The sequence below is a fragment of the Ceratotherium simum genome, chromosome 4 (genome assembly GCF_057802395.1).
Source record: "Ceratotherium simum simum isolate JZ-2026a chromosome 4, ASM5780239v1, whole genome shotgun sequence".
NCBI lineage: Eukaryota > Metazoa > Chordata > Mammalia > Perissodactyla > Rhinocerotidae > Ceratotherium > Ceratotherium simum.
The window spans coordinates 21169973-21183959 of record NC_141903.1 but is presented as its reverse complement, the minus strand read 5'-3'; the positions used below and the strand labels follow the sequence as shown (position 1 = coordinate 21183959).

The 13987-nt window shown below is 42.0% G+C and overlaps 1 protein-coding gene across 2 annotated transcripts; it reads right to left on the bottom strand.

Annotated features, from left to right (window-relative positions):
• Positions 1 to 5055: 5055 nt before the first annotated feature.
• Positions 5056 to 13979, bottom strand: MED7 (mediator complex subunit 7). 2 transcript variants are annotated; one of them, XM_014786145.2, is made up of 2 exons: positions 13899 to 13979; positions 5056 to 7970 (listed from the first exon to the last, which is right to left on the bottom strand). In XM_014786145.2, the coding sequence occupies exon 2, from the start codon at positions 7951 to 7953 to the stop codon at positions 7252 to 7254; it is 702 nt and encodes a 233-aa protein (XP_014641631.1). In that variant the 5' UTR covers positions 7954 to 7970; positions 13899 to 13979; the 3' UTR covers positions 5056 to 7251. The 2 variants fall into 2 exon arrangements, with proteins under 2 accessions (XP_014641631.1, XP_087285624.1); XM_087429498.1 differs by lacking the exon at positions 13899 to 13979 and adding an exon at positions 13719 to 13840.
• Positions 13980 to 13987: the final 8 nt, after the last annotated feature.

The following is a 13987-nucleotide window of genomic DNA, read 5'->3' as shown; positions in this document are numbered from 1 at the left end:
GAGTCTGTAAAAATTTTTTTTCTGGCAATGTTTGGTAGAACTTGCCAGCAAAGCTGTTTGAACTTGAAGTTTTCTTTGTGAGAAGATTTTGACTACTGGTTTGTTTTTGGGTTTTTTTAAAATCATTAGAAAGCTATTCCAATTCCCTAGTCTTAAACCAATATTGGTAATTTTATAAGAATTTGTCCATTTTCAATGGACAAATTTTTCAATAAATTTTCAAATTTATTGTTATAAATTTATCCATAATATTTTCCTATTATTTCTCTCTATAAAATCCATAGTAATGTCCCTTTTTCATTTCTGCTATTGATTATTTGTGTCTTCTTCCTTTTCTTCGTTATCACTCTCCCCTGTAAGCAGCAGTTTCAGAGGCCCAGGCTCAGGCGCCCCGTCAGCCCTTCCAGATCAGATGCTTCTGCACAGATGATTAGCAAGCCTGAGCAAGCCTGAGACCTAACAGAATATGTTGCTTGGGGACAAATGAGTTTCATAAAAATTTAGAGTGGGTCTTGTCTTTAATTCTCAACATTAGATGGTACCTACACTATGATTTGGGTACTATAATTACCATAGCTAAGGAAATTGAGTTTCAACTAAGGCTACACAGCTAGTAAAGTATGGAGGCCAAATTCTACCATGCCTTGCTCTTTTTCTTTCTTTTTCTTTCTTTTCTTCTAAACCTGAGTTTGGTTTTTTTTGTTTATTTGTTTTGTTTTTGTGAGGAAGATCAGCCCTGAGCTAACATCCGATGCCAATCCTCTTCTTTTTGCTGAGGAAGACTGGCCCTGGGCTAACATCCATGCCCATCGTCCTCTACTTTATATGGGACGCTGCCACAGCCTGGCTTGACAAGCAGTGCATCGGTGCACGCCCGGGATCTGAACCTGTGATTCCCAGGCCGTGGAAGCGGAGCTCACGCATTTAACCCCTATGCCGCCAGACTGGCCCCAGGATTCTCATTCTTAATGGCTCTTAACGGTTACATGGTATTCATAGTAGATACTCATGTTTGTTGAATGAATGAATGAATGTGAAAATCAATAAAGCCCCAAAAGACATTTTTCCTTGTAGTTCTGATACAACGCATTCCTGGCCAGGGCCCCTCCCCCACCTGACTCCCATCCTTTGAATGTCTTCCCATATTCCTGTCCATGCAAATAATCCATAAATAATCTATAAATCAAAATTGGGGTGAGTTTATTATAGCCAACCTTGAGGACCAAATAGCCAGGGAGAATCCTTTCACAAAGTAATGGAGCACTCCAAAGAAGTGGGGAGTACAGAGTGGTTATATACTGTCAAAAAGCATGTATCACATATGATTGGTATGTCCCTTTTACAATAGCCACGAGACTGCTTTGCTGGCACAGCAATTTAGTTAACACAGCAGGTTGGTGGTCTCAAGGTGAATAGTCACAAGGTGAGAGCAGCAGGTCAGCAATCAATCCTTAGTTTACGGAGAGATTCTTATCCTTAAGGAAATGCTGATGTGGGGGAAGTTACATCCTTATCTTTAAGGACATTGTTCTTATCTTTGCGACATAGTAAATACTTAAAGCAGATATACAGTGCATGCTCGAGGGCCACATCAGGCCATTTTGGAAAAACAAGTTCAGGCTGAATTAGTTTTACACCAAATGTCTTCCTCATATACTCTAATATATCCTATTGCTTGTCATTTAGTTATCACTCCAAACCTAGAGTGGGGGGCAGGGAAGCAGCAGCTTCATAGAACTTGATCATATGTGTTAAGCAAATGTGAGAAGCAGCTTACTGTCATCATCCACTCAGTATTAACCAATAATGCCTGAGATCTTCCCCAGGTCTTGTCCAGGCAGCCTTGGCAGAAAGCCTCTGATCAAAAGACTCTTATTCACAACATAACACTGATTATTTTGAAAAATTCACACCCTGTTCTCTCCATGAGAAAAGATTTTGCAGGCCTCAGACAGGCACAGGTAACAAGTGTCACTTGAATAAAAAGCTCTGTATCATCAGCAGCACTGCTGAGTTTCTCCATCTTACTCCCCTCCTCTGCCACCTGGCTGCAGCTCCTAAACTGGAGGTAAGAGTGCCACTTACTGTTAGACTCATCACATTGCAACTTGAAACCAGTTCTTGAATCTTTGATTCTAAATGCCAAATGTAAAAGACAAAAGACTTAGCAGGAAGGATGCTAGTTGACTGTTACTAGCTTACTAAGTACTGGAAATGGTGCAAAGTGCTTTGTAGCCATAATTTCATTTAGGCCTTAGAACAATCTCATAATTTTTATTTCTGTGGTTATTAGTGGTTTTCTGAAAACACTCCAGGGTTTAGAATCCAACCACCCAGATCATAACCTGCTGGCCACATCCAGTCAGCTGCCTGTTTTTGTACAGTCCACAAGCTAAGAATTACTTTATATGTTTAAATGGCTGGAAAAAATCAAAATAACAACATTTCATAACATGTGAAAATCATTTAAGTTTCAGTGTCCACATACAAAGTTGCATTAGAACACAGCCACACTCATTTGTTTACATATTGTCGATGGCTGCTTTTGCACCATAGTACTTGAGTGGTTGTGACAGAGACCTTATGGTCTCCAATGCCTAAAATATTTACTAACTGGCTCTTTACAGAAAAAGTTTGTCAACTCCTGACCTAGATTCTAATCTGAATATGCCACCTGGGAAAACTACAAAACTGATCCTCAGTTTCATACCTACCAAGAGGGGTTTTTAGGAAGAGTAGCACTATAAGCACAGTATCTCTTTAAGATACCTGCAGAAGTCCAAGACATAAACGCCTTAACATGTTCAAAGGGAGCTCATCATTTCCATCTATAGATCTGCTCCTCCCTCAGTCCAGTATCATGTAGTGTCTGAGAACAGACTTTAGGGTCAAAATATTGGATTCCACTCTTGGTCCACTACTTATTACCTATGACTTGTTAACTCTATGATGCAGTAGAGAGGTGGTAAATTATGGAGGATGAGTGCTTAGGCTTTGAAACCAGAATGTTTCAATCCTAGCTCTGCCACTCACTAGCCTGGTGACCTTTAGTAAATTACATAACCTTTCTGAGCCTCTGCTTCCTCATCTATAATATGAGTATAAAAATCATACTGATTTCATTGGGTTGTTGTGAGGATAAAATTACTTTATGTATGCGAAGTGATTAGAACAGTGCCAACAGAGCCCTAAATATATTTGCTATTGATTTCCCATCAGATTTAGGATTAAAAAAACTCCTTCCCTTGGCCTTATAAATCCCGCAATCTGCCCTCTATCTGCTTCTCTGGCTCCAACCTCCTCCGTGTGTTGCGGCCATAATAGCCTTTCTCACTCAAATCATGCCAACTTTTTATTTCCTCATGAGACACTTGCACTTGCTGTTTTCAGTGACCTCAGGGCCTAGCACAGCCTCTTCTCTGAAATACAGCGCAGCACAGTTGAAGTGCCTTCCAAAGCCCATAACAAATGTGAACATGTCAACATAACTTGAAAAGATAATGTGGACAAGGCTTTTTGAGCAAGCAATAGGAATATAACTGGAAGCAAGATTCTTTTGAGTGTTGTAATGGCTGCATGGGTAAGGCATGAACTTCCACCTTCAAAAATTAGCTCATTTGTTTTGTTTTGTTTTGTTTGTGAGGAAGACTAGCCCTGAGCTAACATCCAATGCCAATCCTCCTCTTTTGCTGAGGAAGATTGGCCCTGGGCTAACATCCGTGCCCATCTTCCTCTACTTTATATGGGACACCGCCACAGCATGGCTTGACAAGCGGTGCATCGGTGTGCGCCCGGGATCCGAACCCACGACCCCGGGCCGCCAAAGCGGAACACGCACACTACGCCACCTGGCTGGCCCCAACTCATTTGTTTTATCTTTCATTTTCCTCCCCACTCTCCATACCCCCAGCAACTGAACCAATGTCGGGCATAGAGAAGACCACAATATTCACTAAGTGAATACAATGAATAATGAATGAATGGTGGTGGGGTGACCACTCTCACAGAGATAAAAGGAATATATACTAGTACACGTTTATGTTTGCTATTTATATCTAAAGTTCATATATGTGCTTAACTTGCAGTGGATATCTACAGTATGGTCAGCTCAGCACCTCCTTTCCCCTGAGAGGTAGAGTACCTCCCCCCACACATGGACATTTTGGGGACTGCCAAATTCTTACAGGCCCCAGGCCCCAGCTGATTGGCCCAGTTGGAATCAGGAATGCCACCCCTAATTCCTTCTCCCAGGCCGGTTCATTAGCCTTCCTCTTTTTTTTTGAGAGACAACTCCCAGGCAGTGGTGCAGAAAGACTTAACGCTTGGGAAGTGTTAGCAGCCATGTGCTCCACCCATACCATGAAAGCAGTTGGTTTGTAAAGAGAATGAAACTAACAGAGAGAGGCCAGACAGGAGAGACAAGAGGGGGTCTGGAATTTGAGTCCCAGTTGCTCTGGAGACCCTCCTAGTCCTCTTCATAGTCTGGAGGTTCAACTTATCCTTCAATCATGTAACAGCAGAGTATCTTTTCAATAAATTCATCTTTTGCTTACACTAGTTCAAGTAGAGAGTACTGACTAATGAAATACTCCTTTGACTCTGCACAGTAAAATCATCTACAGATTTCTTAAAACCAATGCCACGAGGCTGGCCCGGTGGCATAGCGGTTAAGTTCACGCGTTCTGCTTCAGTGGCCCGGGGTTCACACGTTCAGCTCCCGGGCGCGGACTGACGAACTGCTTGTCAAGCCATGCTGTGGCAGCAGCCCCTATCAAGTAGAGGAAGTTGGGCACGGATGTTAGCCCAGGGCCAGTCTTCCTCAGCAAAAAGAGGAAGACTGGCAACAGATGTTAGCTCAGGGCTAATCTTCCTCACACACACACAAAAACCAAAACAAAAAAAAACCCAATGCCACAGCCCCACTCTAGAACAATGAAATCAGAATCTCTGTGGTCTGGGGCCTGGGCATTGGTAATTTCTTGAGATACTCAGGCTCTTCCAAATATTTCACTTTGAGGCCTCAATCTTATCAGGAATATTCATTATAACCAGGTGTGCAGACATGTATTTTAATCCTCACAAGACTGAAAGACTTTATATAAACTTTTAAACATGTAACAACTATCAGACCCCCGGAGCTCCTTCATCCCATTGTAATAGCAGTTCACATCACAACTGTTTTTAAAAAGTTTTTTGTCAGTTCCCACCCACAGACCCACAAAATCAAATCCTCCCAAAGTCAGAATTTAAGATTTCTCAACGAATTTTAGCCCCTTCATCCTTCTTCCCCCAACACACACACACACAAATTCATAAACAAATGATGTTGTGACTCCTAGCAGTGTTATAAGGTTATTGGATTAGTTATTTCCATGCAAGAATTTGCAAAGCAGCCAAAAATTGGTTTTGTACCTCTAAGCCCACACTCTCTTCAAGATTATAAAACGGTTAGGTCAAAAAGAAGGGAAGAGATCTCTTTGGAGAGTTGCTCAAGTGTTATGCAATGTCCAGCTTGCTCCCCAAGAGGGTATGATGGGGCTCTCCTCCCCCTTCAATTTAAGCTTAATAGAGCCTGGACTGTGTCCTCTGGAGTCTCAGGAGCCCAAAGATCTATACCAAATACGTACCAGAAAAAAACAAGCAAGACTGGCCAAGTAGCTGTCTAATAGAGAGGTGTTTACTTGGGAACAGCCTACATTCCTAAGATTTTTTTCAAAAAGGATGCATGAATGTTTCACATACAGAATCGGCCTGTGGCCACTTTAAACTGGACTTTGCTAGCTCTAGGCAAAGGATGGTATACTGGAAACCAGGGACTGAAGGAAGACTCAAAAGTGGACACCTGGGAAAAGGCATTACCTTTATCAGTGATTCTTAATCTTGAGCGTACAACAGAAACCCCTGAGAGCTTCTTAAACTACTCTTGTTGGGCCCCACCCCTAGAGTTTGTAGTAGGTCTGGGATGAGGCCTAAGAATTTGCATTTCTAACAAGCCCCCCAGTGATGCTAATGCTGCTGGCCCAGGACTACACTTTGAGAACCACTGGCCTACATTAAGAGAAAAGGCCAGCAGAGAACCTCAGATATAAAGCAGACTCTCCACCACGACCTTGGTTGAAGAGAAGTTGGAGGGCAAAATAGTAAGTGCAGAATAAAATTTCAGTGCTCAAAACAAGTTGACTTCGTGCTCAGATAAAGTCATATCATCTGGGGTAGGGGTGGGCGGTGGAGTTAATAAAAGGAGGGCCTAGTCCTCAGTCATTCAAGAACCCAAACTGCCTGCACCTTTACCATCTTCAAGTGGCTTCCAAAGTTATCCTGGGTGTGGCCATCCAACCAGATAAGAGAATGGAGGGTCACGCAAGTAATTTTTGAGGCAGGCCTGGATTTTTATACCCATATTCCATGGCTAAGAATTTAGTCACGTGGCCTTACAAAGATGCAAGCAGAGTGGGGAAATGTAGTCCCTGGCAATGCAGCCATTATCTCAGCAACATATCCCAGGGGAGCAAGAATCTCCAGTGGACATCTCACAGTCTCTGCCACCAGACCCCCTTCCCACTGCAGCCTTCCAACCTTAAGCAAGTCTGAGTTCAGCTTAAAAGGAAATGTATAGCTAATTACATAGACATTTTAATTACTAAAATGAATGTTTGTAACTAAAAGTGACCCAAGGACTTACTATCTGAGTGACTAGAAAAAAGTTATGGGACCCATCCAGAATAGGGACAAGAGGCTGACATAGTATGTTTACAGGAGGAGTCAAGAGTTAAAATTGCTGTTTTATAACTACGGGATTCCTCTCTTTTAACATGTTACACTACTTTAGAGATTAAGCAAATTTTTAAGTGAAATAAGTCAAAAGATTTCATAATTTCACATTTATACAGTTTGATATTCTTTATCTATCATTCTTAAAGCAAATGACAAATCTACTTTACAAGGTCTGCTATTACTGAGGACATCTTCAATGTTTACTGCAACTCCAAAAACAGGAAGGTTCCACACAAAAGCAGCAAACATTTTCCTTTTTAAGGTGATTACTCTTAATGTAGGCACACTCATTTGCCTATGCTTGCCATAAAGTGAAATTACCGCCTATGACATCTCATCATTAATGAGGTTGGAGAGTCAAGCCATTTACATGACTTATAGTTATCTCTTTTAAGACTCTCCAAGAGCAAATTAACTAATATGTGATGCTATTTACTGAAAGGAAAAAAGAAAAGCTAGAAGAAAAAGAAACATCCTTCATGGCCTTTCATTCATTTCATCAATTAGGACACATAAGGCAGCATCTTTCTCTATAATCTGATCTCTCCTATGACCTGAATTTTCTCTTTGTTGTTCATTCTGTCCAGAACAATTGTCGCTATCATCAGCATCCATTGGTTCAGTTTTTACTCTGATCCCTGCTTCTGAATGAGGCAAATCATCAGGCAAAGAAGCCAAGCAATTTTGAATCATCTCAATGACTCTTTCCAGATGCTTTTGAAACCTCTCAGCTGTTTCAAGGCGTTGACGTTTCTGCACCTCCATCATGACTCTCAAGGTCTCTCTTGCTTGGTGGGGTCGGTATTCATTTATGAGATGATGCACATGGACAAAAAGCAGCTTAAGATCTTCTAGCTTCTCTTCTCGTTTTATACTCCCAGGGCTCCTTATCAAGATATCTAAGAGGTCTAAGAAATTAATAAGGATAGACATATTGAGTTTTCTCAGTTCTTTCTTGTGATCAAACTGCATAGGATGAAGCCGTTCGATGCCCTGACTTTCTAAAGGGCGGATGATAAGGTCATCACACTGGAACTGGTTGCCAAACATCATATAGCTGTCTTTTATTGGAGGTGGAGGCTTGGGAGCTAGGCCTTCCTGAATATTTTCATCTGTATACTCCTTGATGTACTGCATCGGAGGTGGTGGAAGAGCACTCACTTGCTGTGGCTCACCCATTGTGGGAGATCAAGAACCTAGAGGAACAGACCAGAGATTCAGAGTAGAGCTACAGAGCAAACATGTCACATTGGGTGACTACAGACAGAAGGTTTTCCCTTTTTCCCCCATGGCAGTTTGGGGCCCAGGACAAAATATCTCCTTAGTTTCTACAACTAACATTTAAACAGGGAAAGGCTGCCATCCTTTTTTGGTTAGCATTACATCCTCAATCATCCAAGTATTTTTCCTTCTCTACTGAACAGTCATGTGTTGCTTAACAACAGTGATACATTCTGAGAAATGAGAAATCCTTAGGCAATTTCATCATTGTGCAAACATCACAGAGTGTACTTACACAAACCTAGATGACATAGCCTACTACACACCTAGGCTATATGGTACTAATCTTATGGGACCACCATCATCTATTCAGTCCATCATTGACCAAAACAGTGTTATGTGCCACATGACTGTACTTTCATCAAAACAAAAAACATGCTGTAGTATATTTTCATCTGTAAAGAAAATCTTCTGGATTCCACACCCCTCACCAGTTATGCCCCATTTCTCTACTCCTCTCTATAGCCAAACTACACACACTGTCTACCCATCTCATTTTACAACCACTTTTGTTTTATATTATAGATTGATTTCCAAAAGCAAACACTTACTTGTAACTCCAATAAACACTCTGACAAAATTAACACTGCTATCTTCCAGAAAGCTGGTATCATCTGAGCTTCTCTGATGAAACGATGATTAAATTTCATACCCTTTTTTTCCGCAACGTACTCTACAATTTTTTATGGACATGTGATTTTTCTACATCTACTACAGAAAATTTCAAACACAAATGTATTGTCTATGGCCACAAAAACCTCTATTTATTTCATTTTAAGCTTAGGTACATCATAAAATGAGAAATTCTCAAGTGCTCATTTAGACTAATCTTATCAGATTTTCAAGATACACCACCATCCAACATCAGAGATGGCAAGTAATATACCGGCAGTTTTACACTTGGAACTTGTGAGGTACTAAGGGCAGCTGTGGTGCAGCCCTGAGTTTCCACCAAGCCACAGTGGTGGATAAGACGCTGCTGTGAGTCAATGAGTCAGTGGCCATGGGCATCGTGAGTTACTGTAACTATACCAACCCACAATTCATCACTTTAGTCACCTTCTGCATATTCATTTTTGTCTTTATCCAGTCTAGCTTCAACCTCCTACCTCCACAAAAACTGCTCATCAAGGTCATCAACAATCACCACACAACCAAATCCAATGGACAGTTTTCTAATCTTAATCTCTCTGCAGCACTTTTTTCCTTTCCAACACACTCCCCTTCTCCCTCAGCTTCTGTGAGCCTGCATTTATGTTTTCCTCCTACCTCACGGGCCACTCCTTCTCAGTCTCCTTAACTGCCTCTCCTTCTCTACCCAAACGTTAAGGTTGGTGTGCCTCAGAGGGCTGCCCTGGGCCCTTTTCTCTCTCTAAATTAGGAAATCACAAACTCAAATATCAGAGAGAAAAGGCAGGCAACATAAAGAGTGAAGCACTCTGGGGCAGGGATTAGGGTGAACTAAGCATACGCATGCCAAATCTCAACAACTCCAGCCATTAGCATTCATGTGGAAATGAAGTTTCATTGTTCCTCAGTTTCTTAATTTTTCAAGAGAGAGCCAAAATCCAGATTTTTAGGTGAAATCTCTCAATTTTTAAATACTGGTCATTAATTCCAGAAATTGTCAAGTACTGTGGAATCAAAAATAACTTATCCACAACAATCTTTGTGGTCTGCTGGCCAAGACCTCTGCTTTGTATTCTCCCTTGGGTGATCTTAGTAAATTCCATAGTTTTTAATACCACTTCTACAAGTGGCTCTCAACCAGGGGCAATTTTGCCCACCAGGAGTCATATGGCAAGGTCTGGAGACATTTTTAGTTGTCATAACTGGGGGGTGGGAGGGGTATGCCATTGATGTCTAATGGGTAGAGGCTGGAGATGCTGCTAAACACTTAGAATGCAGAGGACAGCCCCCTACAAAAAAGAATTATCCGGCCCCAAATGTCAATATATTGTGCCAAAGTGGAGAAACCTTGGTCTGTGTTTATGACTCTTTACTTCATATCTCCAGTCCAGACTGCCTCTGAGCTCCTTCTGGATGTGTCACAGGGCGTTCAAACTTAAAAAAGACAAAAAAAATTCTTTGATTCCATCCACTACATGCACACACACCCTAAACCTGTTCTTCCCATAGTTTCTAATCTTCCCTAGCTCTGTCAAGTGTCCCCTTTGTCCACCTAATATCCTAGCAATACTGTCTTCAATCTAGTATTCTTACACAATTCTTCTTTATACCAACCTCTTCTGCCTTTGGGTCTTTCCACATGCTTTTCTTCCTGCTTCAGGCACTACCTTAAAACGTCACCTCTAAAGAAACATCTTCTCTGATTATCTACCAAAAGGAGATCCTGCCTTTTCTCTTTTATCTCTGTACCAGGATCTGATTTGTCTCCCCGTCCAGACTATAAGCTCCATGAGGGGAAGGACTATGAGGATCATAGTTCTCATTGTGTCTATAACCTTGCACACAGGAGCTTCATCAATATTTGTTGAGCAGCTCCATCCACTTCAAGAGGGCTCCAAATCAACCGGAATTTGGAAGCAGATACAAACGTCCTCAACGTGTATTCATTCCTTCAAATATTTATTGTTTGTCTAATATATGACAATGAGTATCCAGGGATGATGATCAGGATGATAGATGATATTTAAGTCCATACTATGTGCCAGACTGTTCTAAATACTTTTTTCATGGTTGTGAGACATCTGAGAAAAGAAAGGTACTCTTTCCATTTTAGAGATAAGACAACTGTGGCTCAGAAGGGTTGAGCTGCTTACGTAAAGTCACAAAGTAGTAGAGGAAGGATCCAGAACCTAAAGATCTCAAACACTATACTATCTTTCAAAGACAAACAAGAAACAGTGCCTCCATCCTAGTACTGCTTACAACCTATCAAGGAAAACAGACAAGAAATAACTAACTACAAGGCTACTACAAAAGACCAACAGATCTAACTACCAAAAATAAATTTAAAAGTTCCATACAGGAAAATATCATAAGCAGAATTAAAAGATAATCCATTTTTCTGGGAGAAAAATGCTTGCAAGCTAACAAAGGGCAAATACTAAAAATTTTATTTTGATTTTTTAAAAATGCATTGCCTAACTCCACCTCCACTAGAAGGAAAGGACTATGACTCCAGGAAGTGCCTATCTTGTTCACAACTCTAATCCAGCACCTCAAACAATGCCTAGAAGGTGCCAGATCCTCAATAAAGGTCCACTGAATGAGTTTTTTTAAAAAAAATCTACATTAAAAAAATAGACAAAAGATGACGAGGAAAATACAAATGCTGAATAAAAGCTAGAAAATATTCAGACTAATACCTTTTTTTTTATTGGTGAGGAAGATTAATCCTGAGCTAACTAACATCTGTTGCCAATCCTCCTCTTTTTGCTGAGGAAGATTGGCCCTGGGCTACCATCCATGCCCATCTTCCTCTACTTTATATGTAGGACGCCGCCACACCATAGCTTGATAAGCAGTGTGTAGGTCCACACCCGGGATCCAAATCTGTGAACCCTGGGCTGCAGAAGAGGAGTGTGTGAACTTAACCACTACGCCACCGGGCCGGCCCCCAGACTAATACACTTTTAAAAGCAAATTTTAAAAAGAATACTTTTGGGCCGGCCCCGTGGCGCAGCGGTTAAGTGCACGTGCTCCGCTGCTGGTGGCCTGGGTTCCGATCCTGGACATGCACCGAGGCACCGCTTGTCAAGCCATGCTGTGGCAGCATCCCATATAAAGTGGAGGAAGATTGGCACAGATGTTACCCCAGGACCAGTCTTCCTCAGCAAAAAGAGGATTGGCATGGATGTTAGTTCAGGGCTGATCTTCCTCACAAAAAAAAAAAAAAAAGAATACTTTTCATTTATCAGACTATCAAGACTTCAAATATTCCATCATTCAACAAATACTAGAACACCTTCCATGTGGCAAGCCCCAGATTCCCGCAGAGGTCACATTCTCCTTCCTCTCAGTTTCTTCAGAGTGGTCATCTCAATCTCAGAAGCAGGCTCTTAGCTATTCTGGCCCTGCAGGGAAGCCGCCTCTGGTGGAGAGCATCCATTCCCCTCAGCTCTCACAGAAGCCACCATCACCACCACCACACAATACTCTTAGCCGGTAGATCAGTACCACCTAAGAGAATCTGAGGAAGTCTCATATACAACTGAGAGGAAAGGAAACAAATATATATTTGGAATTTAATTTGGCAGTATCAAAATTTTAAATGCTGATATTCTTTGAACCAATAATTCTATTCCGAAAAATTTATCCTATAGAAATATTGGTACAAGTACACAAAAACGTGTATAAGGATGCTTAATGCAGCCCTGTTTGAAAAAAGAGCAGGAAACGTTAGAAATAACTCATGATTTCATCAATATGAGGGCTGGACAAAATACATCTACATAATACAACACAGCCATTAAGGCAAAAGGGGTGCAAGTACATGGGGTGGGGTGGGAGGTTATAAACACTGTGTACTGTTTCATTTACTTACAACACACTTATGATAGTTACAAATAGTCATAATCAACTTTTTAAAACTTTTTAACATAAATTCAGACTTATAGAAAAGTTGTATCAACAGTACAAAGAAACTTCCATATTCTTCACCCAGATTCTCCAAATATTAACATTTTCCCCTCATTTGCCTTACTGGTCTCTCATCTCTTTACCCTCAAATACTTCAGTGCGTATCCCCAAAACAATGTTCTCTTATAAGCACATAATTACCAAAATCAGAGAATTAGCATTGACCTGGTACTTCAAAATAAATTTTAGACAGCCCAGGTTTCACCCCACTCAAGCCTTTTTAGGTTGGGAGTCCTGTTTTGTGCTTCCCAGCACCACGTGCATTCCTCTAATTAAGCTGCCATTTTCCAAAAGCCAACTACGTGACAGGTACCATTGTTTTATATCCTCTCTTACTTACTCTTCATAACAAGTCTATGAGTTAAGTGGTATCATCAATTTCATTTTAAAGATGAGGATGCCAAGTCTCAATGAGGTGAAGTGCTTGCACCAGGATCAAAACGCCACTAAGTGGCACAGCGGGAATTTTTATCCTTGGTCCTTTGAGCTGCACAGTACAAGCTCCCTTAAACCAGCAGACTATGAAGCCTCTTAACTGCACAAAAGGAAGTTGACATACTACAGAAATTATGTTTATTTTTCTATCACTTGTTTTGATTGAACTTTTCAAAGGCGATGGAGGTGTTCAGTAAAACCATCAAAGCCGGTTATCAGACTCAAGATCCACCTTCTAGTATTTGTTCCATTCTGGGGGGTTTAACCAAAAGAGAAAGGTATCCCGGGGTCCCATCCCCAGACATTTGATTCATTTTGTCTACTGTGAATGAGGCCTCTGGAATGTAGTTTTTAAACCTCTGCAGATGAATCCGACGTTAGGCTTGAGATCTACCTCCTCTCCCGCCCCCCCATTAATTCAGCGGATTTCACGATCGCTCCCTGGAGAAGAAGGGCAAGGAGGGTTATTCTCATTTTACAAACGCCGGAGAGGCCGAATGACTCGCCAAGGCCACACAGCCTAGCAAACCAGCGGCGCAGGACTAGAACCCAGGTCTCCCACCCTCCAGTCTGGCCCGGCCTCCCCACACGGAGGAAGCCGCAGCCCGCCGCCCTGAAGGCACCTTCCGCCAGGCTGTCCACCCGGGGCTCCTCGAGCGGCGGGAAAGCCGCGCTCTCCGACAAACAAAGAGAAGAAAGAAAGCGAGCACTCCCCCCACTCCCAGGCCGCCCTGAGGAAGCCGCGGGGTCCGGAAGAAGAAACGCACGCAAAACAGAGCCCCAACCCGTCGCCGCCCACTCACCTCAGCGCTGGGTATAGTCTAGCAGCCGCTTTCGCCACCGCAGCCGAGATCCGACTTCCGGTCTCCTCCTCCAGGAAGAAGCCACCGAC